The 21,079-nt window shown below is 36.4% G+C and overlaps 1 protein-coding gene across 1 annotated transcript in view; it reads left to right on the top strand.

The window, feature by feature from the left end:
* The window catches only part of LRP1B (LDL receptor related protein 1B), a 368,685-nt gene that overhangs the window by 153,743 nt on the left and 193,863 nt on the right, over positions 1-21,079 (top strand). The window contains exons 12-20 of the mRNA XM_088168291.1: positions 403-592; positions 5,480-5,602; positions 7,139-7,279; positions 10,681-10,806; positions 12,503-12,619; positions 15,694-15,774; positions 17,050-17,217; positions 17,301-17,420; positions 18,922-19,104. Coding sequence (XP_088024417.1) covers positions 403-592; positions 5,480-5,602; positions 7,139-7,279; positions 10,681-10,806; positions 12,503-12,619; positions 15,694-15,774; positions 17,050-17,217; positions 17,301-17,420; positions 18,922-19,104 — 1,249 coding nt within the window. The remainder of the gene's footprint in view (positions 1-402; positions 593-5,479; positions 5,603-7,138; positions 7,280-10,680; positions 10,807-12,502; positions 12,620-15,693; positions 15,775-17,049; positions 17,218-17,300; positions 17,421-18,921; positions 19,105-21,079) is intronic.

Raw genomic sequence — 21,079 nt, 5'->3', positions numbered from 1 at the left:
ATCACAGGATCATAAAATTGTTTATGTTGGGAAAGGCCTTTAGATCTTCAAGTCCAACCTTTAACCCAGCACTGCCAAGTTCACCACTAACTATGACCCTAAACCCCACTTTTATGTCTTTCAAACCCTCCCAGGGTTAGAGACTGCACCACTTTCCTGGGCACTCTGTTCCTGTGTTCTCTGATGGAGGCCACTTAATGTGAATTTATATGAAGGTTTTTCTTAAGTTAGATAATGGTTCTGCTGCACAGAAGGGCTTTGCACTCTTTATTTAATTTTATTGCAATAGGTTGTTATGTTTGGAACAGTATCTCAGTTTTCCTATTTCCTGTTTTACCTTCTCTGAAAAATTAAAGATTCTTTTAACCTTGCTGATGCTCACCTACCACTAACTAATTGCAGGTAGTCTACAATGGAAAAGATTTGAATCATCCTTTTGGACTGTCACATCATGGAAATTACATATACTGGACAGATTACATGAATGGGTCAATTTTCCAGTTGGATCTGGTAACAAGGAATGTGACACTGTTGAGAAGTGAGAGGCCACCTTTGTTTGGGCTCCAGATTTATGACCCACGCAAACAGCAAGGTATTGATACAGTTTCTCCAGAGGTCTGTTATAAAAGGACATTTTCCCTTAGAGTCTCCAAGTATTTTGAGGTGACTGGATGAACAAAAATAGAAAAACAAATATGGGTTGTGGCATGAGAGAGTTACTCTCCAGAGTTACAGTTCATTGAGGCAGAAATTGATTCTCTCATAAATACTAAGAAGTGAATCACAGCATTATACCTGTCTGAATTCCTTCTATGTGTTCACACTGCCTTTATTGCCCTTTTTCCTTGTGTCATCAAGAGATGTTGTGCAAGTATCAATTACAGAGGGTAACATATCTTCATTGGCTCACAGATGTAAAATATATTATTATATTTACCTTCTCTTAAATGAAATCATAGATCCTGCCTGTATTTTTTTTTTCATTTCAGTTTTTTTAATTTGCTCCCCCATCTTGGTCTACAATCACCACTGTATGCTGCACAGAATAAAAGTAGCTCTTTGAGAGTAGAGGAAAAATCCAAATTTTTGGTACTTGTATTAGTAGAGAAATGAGATAAAAGCCATAGGTTTGCATGGATGGAATTTAGAAAATATAATTGCTACTCTACAAAGAGTAGCAAAAATTTTTACTGAAGAAAACTTTGCATTCCATTTACTACATGCAGCGTTCCTGTGAGTTGCTGAGTATTTGCTCACTTTAGTTAAAATATATTTCTAATATCAGAATGTTTGTTTGGTGTGCCATCAAATATGAAATTGAGCACCTGTAATTAGTATAGATAAAATACTGTTTAAAAGATTAATTTTTTTACTGTTTAAATTTTCTCTTTTCTGTTACTGTAAGCATCTGATTTTTCCTTTACCAAAACCAAGCTGGTCTGTGTAGCACTATGCTAATTCAGGGCTGCTGCAACAGTGTTCTTATCACAGCTGCTTTTCAGGGGCTCTCTCTGATATTCAAAGACATGTAAAAGTATAGTTTGTTTGGTTGTTTTTTTTTTTTTCTTGGATTTAGTGTGGGTTTTGTTGTTTGGTGTTTTTAAGGCAAAATCTGGGCCCAAATCAACCCTCAAGGGGGCCAAATTTCAGAATGCAGTGTCTGCTAATAGAAGATGCAGTGTTTGCTTTCAATACTACTGCTGCTTTATTTGGTACTCAGAAAATTCCTTTATTTTTCAGAAAAAAGGGATGTTTAATGCAGTTGCTGTTAGCTTCCAAAGAAGCTGACACCAGAGAGAGAAAGTATTGCCTCTTAGACAGTTTTGCTGAATGAGCTAAAGTCTTAAGGGAGGGAATTTGGCTCGTTAATATATTCTTTGTTTGAAATTGTAATTGGAATTTTGTAAGCTAACTGGAGCCTTTAGGAACTTCCCTTTTTGTCATGTTCAGTGAGGTTGATCTTGCCATTGCTCCCAAAGGAGCATAAAAATTTCTTTTAAAGAAACTGTTTGTGTGTGTGTGCATGTTTTCCTTTTTCTTGTAAAAGAGTGGACTCAAGGCTGAATTGTTGTGCAGAGAAAACCACAGGAAACCACTTTCTAGACGAGTTGTATATTAAAGATTGCATGCACATGCCTCTGAAACTTCTGGCTGTGATATTTTGAGGTGGCTGCTTTGATGCTGGTGATCTTGCCACTGTCTACACAAGCAGAAACATTTGTCCATAGTTCAATTCAGACTGGCATTTTTTGTCAGGGGGGCTTTTCCAGGATGCTGTCCCAAGGCTGCTTTGCTTTGTGCCTTGGGAATGGACATGAAGCCTTTAGGATCTCCTCAAGGAGGGGTGTTTTCCATTGTCTCTCTCTCATGAGGCATGATCCCCTTGAGGAGGAATGATTTGGTCTTTTTTTCCTTGTTTTCAGAACTTAGAATTCACCTTACTTTCTTAGGCTGAGTCTTTGGTTCTCTATGCATCAGGAATCCCTAAAAAGTGGGAAGGTGAAGCAGAGTAATCATAGGAGTTGGATTTACACTCAGAATATGACCCTGCCAAGGCCTGCAGGTATTTCCACTGAATTGAAAGGCTGGATTGCTACTTCCATGTCAATAATTCTTGTGAAAGTGCATTTGCAGCAATTTAAGTAGCCTCTTTTGAAGTCAGCTAATGTTTTAACTCAGATTGCAAAGAAGAACTTGAGCACCAGGCTGCTGCTCCTCATGTGTGGAGGATGATCCTTAGAGTGGGCTTACACAATTTAACAGTCCTTGAAGTTAGGTTCATAAGAAGGTACAAATGCAATAAATACTTCAGTGTATCTCTTAAATGAGAAGATTAAACAAATGTGCATGGTTTCCATTTTTTTTTCTGAGAACGATGACTAAAATGCTTTAACACTGTTGGTTTAGCTCTGACTAATTTTTTAGCTATTAAAATGGAATTGGCTTAATTTATTCACATGCAATCGACAGGGCAACAGCTGTTTTAAAAGCTCTCAAAATAGGATAATAGCTTTGAAAGCATTTAAATTTTTGGGACTATTTTAAGAACAGTCATATAAAATAGCCGTTTGGAGCTGTAGTCAAGGAAATTTAATTTCCCAAATACTTGATAGCTTTACAGGTTCTACAGCTTGTTCAATAAAGAGGCTTAATCTATTTGAACTGTGTTTTGGGACACATTTCATCCTAGGAGTCTCTTCAGCAAGACTGATGGGACTGAAGTCTCGTTGCACCTTCAGGTTGAGGACTTCACTTTATAAAGCTTTTATCTTGGATCTTTTTGCTTTAATTCTTGGGACTTCTATTTTCCTTGTCATCATCCCCTCTTTTATCACTTTACCTAGCACATAACCCACTGTGCAGGAGTTTGTCATCCAAATTATGAGGTTAAGTAGGAACTTTTCATCTTCAAGATGGACCATTTGACTTTGATCTAGTGATTTAATTTTTTACGTGATTTATTTTCAACTTTCATTGGGCTTCAGAATCATCATGTGTTTTCTATATTTGGCTAAAATAGTGTTTTATTCTGTAGGCTTATTCTCTTTTAGTGAGCTGACAAACACATGTACATTCTTTAATTAAATCACTGCAAATGTTTTGACTTGTGCTATGTAATTTTGGAGTCACTTTTGAAGATTGTATTTTGGTTTGTTTATTTTGGCAGCTTCTGAGACCTTTTTAAATCTTTGCATTACTGACATCCTTTGATTTATACAATGACGGCCCTGTAAAGATGAAGACACTTTCAAGGCTGCTTTTTCTGAGGCTTTTTCTTACTTGAAGTTTTCCAAAATTTAGACCCAAATACATTTCTTACATTTTTAATATTTTCTTAGTAATATTTTGGTTTCGTAGAACAGTTGATTTTTGTAGTGGTTTCAATCGTAGTCTCAGACTTAAAGTCAGGATCTAATAATGTGTATTAAGTGTCCAATCTAAGCTCTTTCTAAAATTGTGATCAAGCCCTCAGACTTCTCAGGGAATTCCCATTTTCCCTCGTTATACAGATGTGTTTTTATAATCTCACACCCTGTCCAGTGAAAGAATGAGTACCACAATGGCTTTTCACGTCATTCTCTGTTAATCATTTTGCACAGATGTATTTAAAAATTCAGTGGGGCTTTAATGGACTGTTGACACATTTTCTTCTAAGAAATGTTATGTATGGTGGAACAGAAAAAGTATAGAAAAAGGTTAGTAAGCACTGCTCAATATTGTAAAACATATTAAAGTACATCTTAAAATATAAAATTTTTCAAAATCTTAAATTATTTGCTCATTGTCTGATGTTCACTGGATAATTTAAAGAGATTTCCCTGCACCTGCAGGACTGGCTCTGACAGGACAGTTTAATATCCATGTTCATAGCTCCATGAGACCTTAATATTATATTTTCTATGAAAAGTGAAGTGAGGGGCTTTGAGAAGAAGGAATTATGTGGAGTTTGTTTTAGCCCAGGAAGCTCATGAATGTTTTCTACACCTTAAAAGGAGGAACTGCTTTTTACTAGAACAGGAAGATTTAAAAAAAAAAAAAAAAAAAAAAAAAAAAAAAAAAAAAAAAAAAAAAAAAAAAGTTTTAATTTAAAGGTTCAGCAGACATGAAGTTTTATATCTTGTTTGATCATAATCACTTCTCACCAACACCTGGAATCAGCAGAGCTTTGCTCATGAGAAGCTGGGTGTCCCCAGCAGTGCAGACCTGAGCAATTAGGCCATGACCAAAGTGCCACAAACAGAAATCATGACATATGCGGGCTCTCAGTGACTTTGAGTTTGGTTGTCTCAGGAATGAGGTGGTGAGGATGCAGCAGCCCTTGGTGGTTGGTGAAAACACCTGACAGCTGTCAGTGTCTTCATGAGAACCGCTTTGGGGAAGGAGCAATAACACGGGAAAACAAAGCAGAGCAATGGCAGATGCGTTCAGAAAGAGTAGTGGAATATTTTCATTTATTCTATCTACTGTAAATCTCTCTATACTTTTGTTTGCTCTCTGTTTTTTTCCTAATCTGCATTTGTAGTCACATTGTTTTAACATGTACAGATGCCAATTAACTTCAGAAAATTCCTTTATCTGCTGTTTGATTCCTTGAAGCCACTGTGTGCCTGTAGCTGTGCCAAATATTTTGCAGTATTTGTTCCCTTCATAAAACAGGCAGATATAGTGCTGTGAGCTTATGGTGCAGTTTTTTGTGGGTTATTATTATAATTATTATTATTATCATCATCATTATCATTAAGTATTGCAACCTGTAACTAATGATGTTTAAATATTATAACCCACAGTAAGCGAACAATGAGAATAATGTTCTCCTAACACGAGAGGAAAGTAACTGTAAAAATTCTTCGTCTGTTTGTGTTCCTATAGGAAAAACAAAAAAACCCCAAAACAACAGAAACCAAAGCAACTAAAACCCCCATTGTTTAGTCCTAGCTTGACTGTTAGTTTTAAAGTTGCTTTTTATTTCTTTTCCCAGGTGATAATGCCTGTCGTGTTAACAATGGAGGCTGCAGCACTCTTTGTTTGGCCATTCCTGGAGGCAGAGTTTGTGCCTGTGCTGATAATCAGCTTTTGGAGGAAAACAGTACAACCTGCATGAGTAAGATTCTTACAGAATATCTGAGTTGATGCTGCTGTTAAGGGATCAAGTCAGACCTGCAAATAAAACCAGAAAGTATGGCCTCCTAGAGGGTCTATAAGACAAAGAGATATTACTTGAATAAATATTCTAGTTTACAGTTTACAGAATACAAAAGCTTTTCCAAAGAAAACAGAATATTAAGTGCTTTAAGGGTGAAATGTATTGGAAAATATTTCAGCATATCTGATATAATAAAGCACTTAAATAGTTCACTGAAATATTTTAAAAATATCAGAAATGGATCCATATAATTATTAAATCAAATCTATATGAACAGTTTTCTGATTATTCTACTAAGTATCTTAAATGGAAATCTGACATTGAAATGTTCATGATGAAACTGTTCATAAAACACGTCAAGCAGATGTATTTATGTATAATAGGTTCTGACACAGACTGTGCAAATATTACTGTCTTTCATCTTTTCTTTTTATATCTTCATTGAAACAATGATAAAAGTTGTTCTGATAAAAGGTGGGATTTTCAGTTAAAGTAATAACTTGCCATGTGCTACAGGTATTTTTTAAAAATGTTTAGACTTGGTGTTTTTAACTTTCTAAAAATTTTCTCTACTTTCTCTAAGTTTCATAGATTTATTTCTTGAAGTGAATTTTCATTTTTCATAAGTCTCCAACAATAAGCATAGTAGGGATGAGTAAAGCATAAGAATTATTTCATAACATTATGGAGCCTGCAATGACCAGGCAGAGCCATCACTTTTGGTAAAAATAAAGCTATTTTTCTTTTTAGCAGAAATAACTGGAATGCGGGCTCCCTGCTGGTAAGATGGAATGTAGGCATTAGGAAGAGAGGTTAGAGACTTTGAGATTGGAATGGGGCAGGCTTCCTTCTTTCTTCCCCAACATATTTCACTGCCTGGCTCTCTCAAAGGACTCTGGTATTCCTCAGAGGGTCCTGGACTGATGTCTGGCATTTACACATGAAGCATTCTGAACCTGATGTTGAGAAATACATCTGCCTGGATTTATCAATAAGCTTGTAGCTTGCTATTTAACTCTACCCCAGCAGAATTTTATCCTTTCTTCTCTGCAGAGTCTGTACCAGTGCACAATGCAGGTGTTTGAATTGTTGCTTGGATACAAGAATCAGCTTTTTAGTAATTATTTCCTATATCTAAATGTGCACCAGAATTTGGCCAATGTCTGTCAGAATATTTCCTGTTTGCTGTTGATGAGGTATTGCCATATTTCAAACTGATATTTTACACTGTGATCGAAACACCGACTTAAAAACCAGTTTGAGTACCACCTATTCAGGGTTTTTCCATTTATTAGAAGTTCATTCCATCAGCCATGCACTCGGATATGTGTGCCACTTCAGGCTCCAGGTGGAATTACCTCAAACGCACCGAGTTTACGTAAAAACGTTCTGAAGAGCGAGAACAAGAACTGATATGTATTTATGCAGGGGCAGGATTGCTTTGCGGGTGTATGAAGCAGATAAAGAGATGTGCTTGTTGGATGTTCTCCCCAGTGAAAGAGGGAGAAGAGCTGCCCCAGCTGTGCAAGGCAGAGCAGTTCCAGTGCAGCAACAGGCGCTGCATCGAGGAGCGCTGGCGCTGCGACGGCGACGACGACTGCCTGGACGGCAGCGATGAGCGCTCGGAGATCTGCTGTACGTATGCACTCCCCTTCCATGCCCCAGCCCCTGCTCAGCTTCAGGGACTGCAAACCAAAGCAGACAAACAAAAACAATCGTCCTTAAGCCATTTGTGTGAATCTTTCATTTCCTTCTTTTCCTGCGTGCAGTAATGAGAGTCCGTTCAAATCTCGTTGCATAGCACAGTGCCAGAGCAGTCATCCTTCGGGGTTGGCATAGTCATTCCTGAGTCTTTAAATATTGGTGGTTTTTGCTTTGTTGTCCACTATTCCTTACATGGGTAACACTACAACACCCGATGGGAGGGAATGGAAAAAGGGAGCCAGGATCTTCTTGGTGGTGTCACTAGCAGGACAAGAGGTAATGGACACAAACTGGAAAGCATTAATTTTATGTGAACATCTGAAAGATAACACTTTTTTTACTGTTAGACACTGGAATACATTGCCCAAACTGGTTGTGGAGTTTCTGTCTGTGGAGATGCTTACAACTTCTATGGATGCAGTCCTGAAAAATCTGCTCTATCTGGTCTTGCTCTAGTAGGAGATTACACCAGGGGATTTTAGCAGGTCCCTTCCAACCATGAAAATTTCTGAACTTGTTTAATGCATTTCTTTAAAAAAATCTCAAAAATCCTCAGGAAAAAAACAAAACAAAACAAAACAACAAAGCAAACAAACAAACAAAAAAATCAAACCCACAAGTAATCAAATCAAAAAAGTAAACAAACCACCTCCCTCCCAAAACTCCTCCCAAAAAAACAAACCAGCAACAAAACCAAAACCTAAATCCTTTCACCACTTGCAGTATTAAATTAATGTACATTGTCTTTGAAGTTATGGTTTTACAAGAGATGTATTTTTCAGCTGTAGAGAAGTTCCACTGTTGAAGTGAAAAATAAGAGAAAACATACCAATTTCATTTTGAATTTGACTTTTCTGTCATTTCTGGAAGGAACATAAGTAGCCTGCTTTAAAATTAGTGTAGCAGCACTGAGACTTCTCTTCCTTACTCTGTTTGTCGCAATGTTTTCTATTTCTGTCCTTAGATCATTTCTCTAAACCAAATCTCCTTCACTGAAATGAAAGTGCAATATTTCTCCCAATCAGTTGTAGACGTGAACACTGTTTTGCTCTGCAGTATTGTTCTATGTGTCTGAAAACTCTTATCTTAGTCTCTCTTTCTTATCTCTTTGAGACAAAACAACTCTAAACTGTTCTGGGCTTTTGTTAGTTTTTTGTTGTGGTGTTTTGTTTTGCTGTTCTGTCTTTTTTTTATTATTATTTTATTGTTATTGTATTTTGTTGTTGTTGTTTTCTTGTGGTTTTTGGTTTGTTTGGTTTTTGGTTTTTTTCCTAGAACATTATGGCAGTTTTTTTTTAGATTTAATTTCTCTTTTCTGGAGTGATTCTTGGGGTTGGAAGTCCAAAACTGGGTTGGATGTCCAAAACTGGATGTGTGGATTTTTGCTGAGGCCTTAGTGAACCACATTAGGCTGAGAGAATGTGTTTGTGAAGGGCAATTAGATTATTTATGATTATGAATGAATTTTAGATTATTCATTAGATTATTCAGGGTAAATCTTGCCTGCTTGACACGGGCCTGATTCTGCTGATACACACTGATCCTGTGATCCTCTGTAATACCCAGACCTTTTGCCATATGGCTGTATAAAGGCCAGTTTTGGATTTGTTTTATTTAATTGTGTTTTTTTTAAACAGCGTTTATATATTTTGGTAGCTCCATGTAGTAGCCGTTGCTGATTTCTGTAATATTTTTAAAAATATTTTCCTAGTTCTGAATTCTAGTGCTTACTCTCATTTTGTTTTGAAACCAGCATTTCTTGCACTTAAATTAAGGAGGTCAGCTAATAAAGACAGTGAGAAGGAAAATCTTTCAGCAGATTTGACTTGATTGTCTTTTAAATTAGTGTAAGAAAGACCAGTTCATTGATCAAAGCTTGTAATTCTCTGAGGATTTATACACATATAAATTAAATCATAACCTGGTTTTAAACCTGAATGTGATCTACAGTTTACATGGCCAGTGTGATAACATTGATTTCTTCTCAGCAGTTGCCATAGTAACCCCCATAGTTCTTTATGAGTTTTAAATATTTGCAACTATGAGTAGAATACATACAAGTTACTAAATAGATATGAGCAAAAGCTTGATGACCATTTAAAGCCATATCTATGTCAAGTATTAAAGTAAAATTAAAAAAAAAAAAGTCTTCAACTTGTGATTTTATTACTTGGATGCTTCCACTTCCAAGTCACATAGCAAACTTTGAAAGTACGAGATTTGGGAAACCTTTCTGCTCAGATTATTAATTAATCTCTGCTTCCTGTGCTTCTGCACCCTGCACACAGACCAGGGTTCGTGTGCTATTGATATCACCCTCGCACTGTGCTGTCTTCAATTGCAAGAATTGGCAGAAAGGTCAAAGATAAAAGCTACCAAAATGTCAAGGATAAGCTTGCAAGACGTCCTTTCATTTTAAATATCCTTTGTTTCCAGATGTATGCTAAACTTTAAAAAAGAGACTGTGGATGGCTGAGTAGGTGAGAAATAGCTGGAGATTATTTTTAACCCAGCGTTTGAAACCATGTGCAGTTTACTGTTCTTGTCTAGATCAAGATGAGCAAGATCTGCTAATAATAGATGTCATTAGCATGAAAGAAGCAGAACATAAACACTTACTACAGTTGCAAGAGCAGGCCAATAGTTATTACATAAATTCTGTGCATTCAGCTTCATCCTTTCCATGAAAATTGGTAGCCAGAAAAAAACATGTTTGAGATATACCTTGTTCACTCCTGAATACCAGAGTATTTTGTTGTTAGTTTTACACTGTGTTGCATATTTCACTTTTTGACACCTACAATTTCATGGTGAGTAAACAGCAGATCTATATGTGGCCACTGACAGTAATGTGCCTCATTTTAGAAGCATTTTATGACCTGCCCAAATCCCTGCTCACTGTGGTATCATATTTTGGATCTGCACTTAGCAGCTTGCATCTGTTCCCTTTGGTGTTTTCCTTTGTTTATATGCACTTTAGTTTGCAGACCTCATCACACTGCCCAAATGTGATCAAGAATATGTTTCTTTAAGGAAACAACACTATAAAATGCTGCTACCTTTTATCACCTAATAGAAGAGGATCTCCATATTGGCATCTTTACTTGATATTATTTAATTTCTGATTGAAGTATTGCAATGTTTGTAGTTGACTGGTTTGCTGAACAATCTTTATGTCATAGTAGTTATACATACAGGATAACCACACTAACTGCATCACTAGGGAACAGCATTTAATGTGTTCTTTTCACAGATTTCACAGCTGTTTTTCTCACATTATCTTCTTAAGGAAAAAACAAAAACTACTCTCTTTTTTTTTTTTTCCCCCACAGTCAATCATAGCTGTCCTGATGATCAATTTAAGTGCCAAAATAATCGTTGTATTCCCAAGAGGTGGCTTTGTGATGGAGCTAATGACTGTGGTAATAACGAAGACGAATCAAATAAAACTTGTGCAGGTAAAAATTTTACTTGGTTGTGCAAACAGGTTCTCTAACTCCAGTTCCATGAATAGATCAGGACTGATTTGAACTGAATTGAACCAGGCTTCTACTTGTAATCTGATTATTGACATTTTAAATGAATTCCAATTTTGATGCCACCAAGGCTGGAATGCAAATTATATTTTACTTAATCCATGTGCTCGGCTGGGCTTTCCAAAGTTACTCAGCTCTTAATCTCTCCATATGGGTCGACTGTCAAAGCAATGCTCAGGTACAAACTTTGAGGTACAAATCTTTTTTGGCAGTTAGAACTTTTTTTAATGTGCTATGATGGGTGTCATGTCACCAGCAAATTTTATTTTATGCTGATTAAGTTTATGCATAATTGGTTATTCAGTTTCCACTCGGTGCCTTGAAATTCTTTTCATTTCCAAGTTATTAACTGGAGAGTGGGTTTTTAACCAAATAGCAAGATGAGGATTGTTTACTGATTCCACTGTAGTAAATCATGGAATTCCCAATCTGTCCTTTGCTTGTGTGGAAGTGATATTTATTGTGTGTTGTCAGAGACTCTAAACAAGCATTAAATCAAATATTCAACATTCCAGCCACCAATAAGCTGATGTGTTTTGAACTGAAGTGCAGTGCAAGACAATACACATTGTGTATTAAAATATTCCCTGTTGTCTTACTGCCTTGATATTCTTTGATATCCAACTGGTTTGCTTGTAGGGTAAGGGTCTAATTTGAAGACCTTTTATTTGAACCCTGTGTCATTTAGTGATGGATCAAATTTTGTATTCCTGTTTTTCCATTTATTCCTGCAGTGGCAAAAACACAGTTAATGTTAATTACTTCTTTGAAATATTTTAAACTTATATTCCTCTTTTGTGTTTTGGGCTACTCTGAAGAAAAAGAAAAATGGTAGTTCAAAATAATAAATAAAGAAATATTCTTTCCATTATTGGGGTTTTTGACATGCCAGCCATTTTTTAAAGTGTAGAATAACAACCAGGTGAATTCTAAAAGCTTAAATTTGGGATCAAAATCTGTATTGCTATCACTGGCGTTGTTATGGGTTCGAATTTTAAATAAACAAAATTATACATGATGACAGTTTTCTGTTAGCTTTTCAGTGACATTTTACTATTCATCAGCTTTCAAAGTAATTTCTGTAGCTACATAGCACAAATTCTTTTAGTGATCCTTATTTCTTCAGGAGAAAGACATTCATTGATTCCTTTAATGGATGATGACAGTTCAGTGTTTGAAAAGACAAGGATTCGAAGCACAGTCAGGCCAGGCACATTACACAGAGGCTGATTCCCATTTTCCTCTGTAAATACAAAATTCACAAGATCATTGTTCATGGTGTGGAATACAGGTTGTTAATATTCCAACTGGTGGGCGTTTTTATGCCCTGATTTTTGTTTGCTTCAAGCATTAGTGCATATTAATTCTCTTCTTCACAGTTCTATCTAGAATTTCATGTTCTTTTATGAGGAAGAAACCTCACACAGCAGAGGTAGAACACAGCCCTGCAGAAGAGCTCAGTTTTCTCTGAAACCAAAGGAGGTGAATGATGTTTATTCAGAGCAGGGGAAAGGTGCAGCAGGCCAGGAGGTGCAGCCTCTAAAATCAGACACCCACCAAGAGATCTAAGGGATCCAGTCCATTTCCCTTGTATTTTTGGAGTGTTTTGTCTTGACAGCAAGAACTTGTCAGGTTAATCAGTTTTCTTGTGGGAATGGACGGTGTATTCCAACATCGTGGCTGTGTGACAGGGAGGATGACTGTGGAGATGGAACTGATGAAATGACATCCTGTGGTAAGTGGATTTTTCATTTGGCGGGGGGGAAGTAAAATTCTTCTGTAACATATAAAACGTACAGGGATCTCTTTTCATGCCAACTGAAATGATAATACTATTTCTGAAATGGCAAATAGAATTTGTTTGGTTGATAAATAAACCCAAAGCAAATGCAGCATTTTCTATTTAATGAGTTTTTAACTACAATACCAAATATGCAGATTAATCAAGACTTTTTAATTTACAGCCCATTATCAAATGCTGTCACCCTCAAAAATTATTCTTTATCTCTGCCACATACCTCTCCACATGGGCCCCTCAGCATATTCTAGATGTCAATAAAATCAGCCTGTTTCAAGCCTCAACAGAAGTATATTTGATCTTGTATTTTTCAGAAAAAAAGTAAATTTCTTGGTTCTATCATGAGAGAGTATCAGCAGCTGTGCTGACTGCTGCTTTTCTGAGATACTGCAGAGAGGGGTGTGCTCTCTCTAATCAGCTGCTTCCAAACAATTAAGGATTTTAATAGTCATTTGTTTTGCAGGGCACTGGTAACTGCTGTGAGTCTGAGAGCACAAGGGTCAATGAGCTCGCTGCAGATGCAGAATCAGAGAATACAGTGATGTATTGCAATGTAGAATCACAGGATGGTTTGGGTAGGAAAGAACCTTAAAGACCATTTTGTTCCAACCCCCTGCCATGGACAGGGACACGAGAGCTACATCCAGACTTGCATGGAACACCTGCAGGGATGGGGCAAAAACGGAAGTCTTTACATAAATTTAAAAAAATAATAATAATAAAAAAAATTTACATAGACTTCTAATTGCCTTGCTTCAACTCAAATGAGTTCAGTTGTGTACAGAGGTAGGATGAGTGACCAGGGAACTTGTATTTTGCAATCTCTAAAGTTCTAACTCTGTTTAATGACACAGCATTGACTCTCAGTGGTAGGACAGTTTCCCTGCCTCTACCTCATGTTCTCAGGCATGTCAGCCACACACAGATGTTACTGGCACCTTTGGAAATCCTTCCCGTGGGCTTTGTTCAGTATCCTCTCAGTAATTTGGAATATTTCTTCAGATCTTTTAATCAGAATTTATGTCACTGGCTATTTTTCTATGTAGCCAAATTTAACATGTTTCATGTTTTAGCATCTTGTTTTGTAACCCTCGAACATGGTGGCTGTGCAAATGTGTCAAATATTTCATTTTTCATCCTGCCCTATAATTTGATCACTAATGGGCCTGCTAATGGCATTTACTTACATGTTCTGTTTAGTGGGAGATATTTCCTTCTATGAAACAGTCTAAAACTCTTGTACCCATAAGGACATAAGAGAAAAATGAGATTGGTGTCTGCACTGTGGAGAGACTTCACTGGGAGCTGCAGAGTCACCTTTCTTGGTTTCTGTGTCCCCAGGGCAGTCAGGACAGGGCTGGTGTGGGTCAGCTGCAGGATGTGCATCTCTTTTCTGTCAAGTAGGAAAGGACCATAGGGACAATGAGGGGAAGGGCTGTGTGTGTCCTCTAGGATGTGAGCAGGAGCTGTGGCTAATAGTGAAGGCTGGGGCAAGCTCTGGAGATGCTACAGAACATTCTTGGAAAGGCTGTGGTGGGCTGGGAATCGTGAGCTGGCTGCTGCTGGTGGTGGTGGTGAGGGTAATCCCAATTCATTTTAATCAGTTTCTGTCCCTTTGTACAGGTGAACATAAAGAAAATTAAGTCATGGAGGCATTCATGTATGGAAAAGAGGAAAATTACGTTTAATGAACGAGTTAAATTTGTGGAAAAAATATTTGAAAAAGTGAAATTAAAAGGTTTTTTCGGCTTTGCTTGTAGCACATGGGGTATATATTGTCACTAAGCATTACTGCAGTTGCACACTTCCATATTTTTTCTCAGAACAGATTTTTTTGTCATTGTAACATTTCTGTTTAAAGACTCAAACAAATAAACAAAAGACCCAAACAACAAAACCCCTAAACCAACAAGCCCAAAACAAACAAAAACCAAAACCAACCAACCAAAAGAAGCAAGAACTTTCTAAAGTAACTATCAAAGTGTTGTCATCAATGGTAGCTTTTCTTCCCACCCTTTTCTACTTTGAAACAGGATAATCATCTCTGTTCAATTAAGTTCTCGGTGTTCTCTATTAGATTTTTAAATAAAAATGTATATATTTTTTAATCTACTATTAGATGCAGCTGATTTGGTTTACTGCTTCATGAGAGAATGACTCTTTTTAAGCCAAAACTTTGTGAGGTTCAGTTAAAAAAAAAAGTGATTTCAGTTCTGATCCTAAGAAAGTTTTATATTTATGTGGCATGTTTTAAGATTTTAAAAAACTCTTCAATATTTTCCAGAGTGTTTAGCAAGTTAACAATAAATCCACCTATGTCATTGGCTTTAGAAGAAAAAGAAGTGTGAAAAAATTCAGGCTATATTTAAGCTACTCTATTCAGAATCATATTCAATAATTATAGAAACAAATATGTGTGATGATTTTTTTGTGAATGATATTGTCTCAGATTTCTACTGCTTTACTGGAATGCTGGGAGAAAATGCTTGTGAAGGCTGACATTTTAATTTTGGATTTTATTATGCCAGTGTGGAGCAACTTTATTTCTTGGCTGTTCTTTATCTTGGTACTTAACCTTCCCATTTCATAGTGTTCCATTTCCTGTCTCTTACTGGCAGTGCTGCTGCAATTGCAGAGCCCTTTGTAAATAAGCACATGGAAAATAGAGTTTGTATCAGTCATCAAGCTATGGCTAGTCTTACATATTGGCATAGTTAGTGGGAAAGCCAGCCTTGGTCTGATGGGAATATAGGACCAGGCCATTTGTCACAGAGTAATGAATTTCATGGCCCATGTTGATGAAAAGTAGGGTTTGGACAGTATTTACAGTTTAAAGCTATTTTATCTTTTCTTTTTGGCGCCTCACCTTTTTCTTCTCTCCAGATTAAATAACTGGGAAGTGCAAATGTTTGCTACAGCACACTTGTATAATATATGTGTATAGGAAGGTGGCAGAATATTACTGAAGAGGATGTTAAGTAGTTTTTATTTCTTTTTGAATGCTTTCACAGAATTCCCAACATGTGAGCCACTAACTCAGTTTATCTGCAGAAATGGAAGATGCATTAGCAGCAAATGGCTCTGTGATTCAGGCAAGTATCAAGTCCTCTATATCTGAAATGAATATAAGGGTTATCAGATAAATATTGCTTTGATGATCTTTTTTTCCTGAGACTGATATTGTCAGTGGTGGTCAGAGAATAAATAAAGCATTTTTAAATTACAGACCTGACGTAGAAATTAGCCACACTGAAGGCTCAGATAAGGAATGAGATATTGGATATTGTAATAGGTACAAATATTATATTATGTAGAATGAACGATGATGATTTATTACTTAAAAAAAAAAAAAGAAGGAAAGAGAAAAGGGCAGCAAAGCTATTGCTTATGAAAGTATATTTTCTGTTCTTAGAAAGCAACATGGTTTCAGTTACCAATATATCTGATTTTTGTGGACAAGTTCAGTTAAATAAATAGCATCCCTGAAGAGTGAAGGTCAACAAGACTTTACAATGTATTTATTTATTTGGCTGGAAGAACTAGATATATTTGTATATTTCAAATACATGTTTGAATGTTAAAATGAATCTCCTCTCAGAGCTTGTGGTGTGGAAGTGATGCTGCTCTAGTCCTAATAGCACTGAGTTGGTCCAAAGCATTTGGTGTTTCTATAATTTTATTTCTCTGACAGGTATTTTTAGCTGTAAATGGACAAATTCCCGAAATTATCACAGTGTGCTGATGAATTTCTGTGCATGGAGACCCTTTAGAGTGCACCTAATATATTTACCTCCTTTCTCCCTTGATGACCACGATCAAATTACGGGAATTGCCTTAAGACTGTTGTAATGACTATGACATTAGAGTAATGAGAAACTGCAGTCCACAATCATTTATGTGCTTTCTCCACTTTGTACTCTTGTAAACACATGCAAACAAAGTTTAATACTATTGAAACGAAATTCACCATGTTTTCATTTTGCTTTGTATGAAGCTGTTTGTGTCTATGATTAACTATCTTAGGTTCTCACAGAAAATAAACAGGCTGTGTTTGAAAGCCTGTGTAGTTACACAGAGCTAAAAAAATTAAGAAAATCTATAGGCTTCTCATGCTTGCTGGTGTCTCTGATTGAATAACTGAGAAAGGGGTTAGACAATCCAAAATGACAGAGTTGAGTGTTGTTGGTAAGCACGATTTAAGGTATTATGTGCATTAGAAATAATTTGATGCCTGTGGGCAGAAAACACACTACTTTATTTACCGGATTGTTTTTTTCTCTTGCCTTTTTCAAAAGAATTTTCCATCCTTACATATTTTGTTCAGATATTTTATATTTTAAAATATTTTAAAATATTGCTGTTTGCAGATGATGACTGTGGTGATGGCAGTGATGAGCTGGGCTGTGTTCACTCGTGCTCTGCTGATCAGTTCAGGTGTCAGAATGGCAGATGTATCCCAGGACACTGGGCATGTGATGGTGACAATGACTGTGGAGATTTCAGTGATGAAACCAAAACAAACTGCAGCAGGGAAGGTTAGATTTTATTTTTTTTTTCTTCGAAGTTTTTGATGCTTATGAACACAGAGAATAATTTGTTATAAATACCTGATCTTCAGCCAGTGGAGAAAGAGAAGATGCTTTTAACCTTGGCAAAGGCTGGAATGGGAAATACGTCAAGTGCAATGTGATAACACAGAAGTGTATCATGAAGAGGAATGCATTTGAAAACACAATGGGTATTACAGTGAGATAAGTTTTATAGTTTTACTTCAGTGAATTATGCTAGATGTGGTGTTTGTCTTATTGCAGAGATGTGTGCTGTCTAGGTGAGGAGACAGTAAGAAGCATTCTTTAAGTTATTATTGATATTTTCTGTTTTTTTCATGCTGTGGAGCAGTAATACTCTCATTTTTGTGTAATGCAAGTCTGAGTTTGTAGGGTTTTTTTTACATAAAAGCATTTTAACAAACTACAGCCCTATTTAAATGCTGTACGTTGTATTTATTTGAGTGGGGAGAGAAGGGAAGGATGTTTATGGCAAAGAATAAAGAATAATCAGATCAAAATGAGGGAATATCTTTCATATTTGTCTCCTAATGTGTTTTTCTACAACAAAATAATTGTACACAATGTTATTGGTCCCTTTTCATAACTTTATATTCTAAATCTAGTTGGATACCTCATACAAATACATGAATTATCAGAATGCCAGCATGAATGAAGTCCTTAATTTTATATATTCCCCAAAATATTTTTTTTCTATCTCTATCAAAATGATAAATCTGGAACTGAACAACCTACTTTTACCCCTCTTCATTTCCATTTTGAAACTGAAAGCCTTCCTCTACCCTTTCATGGTAGAATACAAGAATGTAGATTATGTAAGAAAGAAAACCAACAAAGCAATGTTAAATAAAATAAAATAAAATGTAGATTTATAAACAGTACTATAAGAATTGATTCAAATAATGCTTTTTGGTACAAGCAGGAAAGTATAAGTATGCCATTACTTTAAAGTTCATGTTATTGTCGTTAGTATGTTATTAAATGATAGAAATACAGTAGTAATAGTTTGTGAAAAGAAAAGCAAGAATAAAATTGAAAAGGCCATAAGCTAGAAAATGCTTAGAGAATTATGCATGTGATGAATAATTAAAATGTCCCAGTAATTATTGTTTGAAGCAGTCAGCACTGATTCCAGGGCTGCATTGAGTGAAGCTCCTTTGCTGTGGAGCTGGAACAGCTCCAGCTGCTCTGCCAGTGCTGTGACAGCAAAACCAGGCACGTGTGGGGCCGTGCCAGAGCACAGGTGTGACCTCTGAGTTTTGTGCATCAGGAGATGGACCTTGCTGGGTAACAAAGGACAATGAAGATGAGGAAAAGCAGCTTGAGGATGAAGCACGGGGTTTGCAAAGCACCCGGGAAACTTCATCAGCCTTGCTCCTCCTTATGCCTCCAAACTCCTTCCTGTCTGACAGATGAAAAAAGGAAATCAAAATTGGTATTGAGCATGTGGAGGAGGAGGACTGAAGGAAGTGAGGAGGATAAGAAGGAGTTTGTCTGAAGTTTGTGTTGGAGTGATGAGTTACAGGATGGAATAGGGCATTTTGAGTGTTATACTTTGGGAGTCTGATTTTGGCTTGGGTTAGGAAGAGGATTCTAAGCCAGTGTAGACTTGGAATGGGAAAAAAAACCTCGCAACAGCAAATTCTTCAATGTAATTCTTATTTTTCTAAGAAACTCCCTCTCCTGGAAGGTGCAGTGGGAGGGAATTTCAGTGCAGTCCTGACGGGAACTGTGTGCCTGAGCTGTGGCGCTGTGATGGAGAGAAGGACTGTGAGGATGGGAGTGATGAGAAAGGCTGCAATGGGACTCTGAGAGTGTGTGATGAGAAAACAAAGTTCTCCTGCAAGAGTACAGGTAGGTGCTTGCAGATTTTTGTCTCATTACTCTCTGTGTGTCTGTGTGAGTTTGTGTTGTTTGATCATGTATCTACTCTTTAAATAATGTTTTTTTAATGCTTAATACAAATAAGGTGAGGTTACTCATTGTATTCTTACCAGGAAAATAATATTGATTTACGTGCCCTATTTTCTGATTTACAATACTAAAGGGATGAGTTTTGAGATTGCTTAAACCTGAAACCACTCTCTATGACAGTACATCACAACAAATACTTATATAAAGCATTTAATAGTACTCCAAGTTCAGGTATTTTCTTCTATTTCCCCTTTTTAGCCCTAGAGGTAAATTGAATAAAATGGTATAAAGTACCTTACATACTTTGAAGAATTGCAACTACAGCACTGGAAATTTGAAGTGCAGTATTGGAAGAAAAATACATTCTTTGATTATGTTTAATATCAATGTTGTTTCTCTAAGTATACTTCACTAAAAGGTGTGATAAGAATGTGGCACTCATTGTATGAGGATATGTAATGATATAAACAATAATGTTTAGATGGAACCTTTCTTTTTTTTGAGGGAAAGTCCAGTTAAGGAAGAAATTAAAATTTGTCAGCACAGTATTAATGTTTTTAGTGATTTCTTCAAAGCTTTGTGTGATATTAGGTCTAAAATAACTTTCACAGCAATATTTAATGAAGGCTCTAAGAAGTGGGATATTGGCAACTACAAATATTGAAGAAGGGAGAACCCCTTGTAATACCCCTGTGTTATAGCTAAGCACAATAAATGTGTCAGAGGAATTGTGTGATCTCTGTCCAAAAGTATCTTGCTGTTACTTGGATTTGAAAGTTATAAAAATCATGATGTCTTGAAAAATAAATATGGAATACTGAATTGTGTCTAAATAAAGCATTTCCTTTTTTGTTCTTACTGTTTCCCTGAAGATGTGTAGAATAACTGGCTGTTAAATGAAACACTTTCTAGAAGTAAAAATGGATTATTCACTTTCAACAGAGTGGTCTGTTTCCTGAAACTGATTGATAGAAACCCTGATATAGGAAACAGTCAGCACCAGGAGCAAGTGTATTTCTTAGTGCCTAAATTGGGAAAAGCTAACACCAGTCCAAGTGGCCAAAGCAGAATTGTTAGAGGCAAGAAAGGTGAATAAATCTCAATAGATGAGGTTTATTTTCATTAGCTGCATATGGAAAGCTAATGACACAAGATATTACTACTTTAGTTAAGAGGAAGTAGAGAGATAGGTTAGTGGCTAGAGAGGTTAGAGTGTGGAACACAAGATGAAGTGCAGATTTTAATTATTAGGCTTTATTCCTTTTGGAAAAGCTTACTTCTTAGGCTGGGGTTGGTTTCTTGTCCTGAATGATTTTAAAGACAGAGAATGGAAATTCCTTTCTGGTGGTCAGCTAAGATTTTCCAAATACGGCTGTCATAATAACAGGAAATAGCAAGAATTAAAATTCAGCATAATTGTCTGAATTAGTTGTTTTTTCAACAGAGAATGAGAACCCCATTTCAAAGTCCACAGTCCAAGCTACATTCCTTCATTATGTATTTCCCTGTGTTTGTAATTGTGTTAGAGAAGGTCACTGTCTCAATTTACAGGATGAAAGGTTCTCTGACTGCCACATAGAACTACAGAAAAACAAAGAATTCCATCAAAAAATTGCTAAATTCAAGAGTATATGGCTTTGATTTGAAGGAAAATGCAATTATGCATTTGTTGTGTGGAAACACCACTGGACCCACCAGTTATGACTGACATAATTTTCTCTTTTGCAATATTCCCTCCTCCTGGAAGAAGCAGAACTGCTGTTCTGGTGGAAGCATGCAGTAATGTAGCAGAAAACAACAAAGGCAAATTTTTGTTTAACTACTTTTCTATTTGTTTAATGTGGTTTGGACAAAGGAATAAAAATGGTTTGATGAGAAATAGTTGCTGGAATGTTTCAGAAGGAATGGAATTTTC

The sequence above is a fragment of the Sturnus vulgaris genome, chromosome 7, assembly GCF_052056855.1.
Source record: "Sturnus vulgaris isolate bStuVul1 chromosome 7, bStuVul1.hap1, whole genome shotgun sequence".
Classification (NCBI taxonomy): Eukaryota; Metazoa; Chordata; class Aves; order Passeriformes; family Sturnidae; genus Sturnus; species Sturnus vulgaris.
Note: the sequence above shows the minus strand (reverse complement) of the source record. Positions and strands in the feature narration are given on the sequence as shown.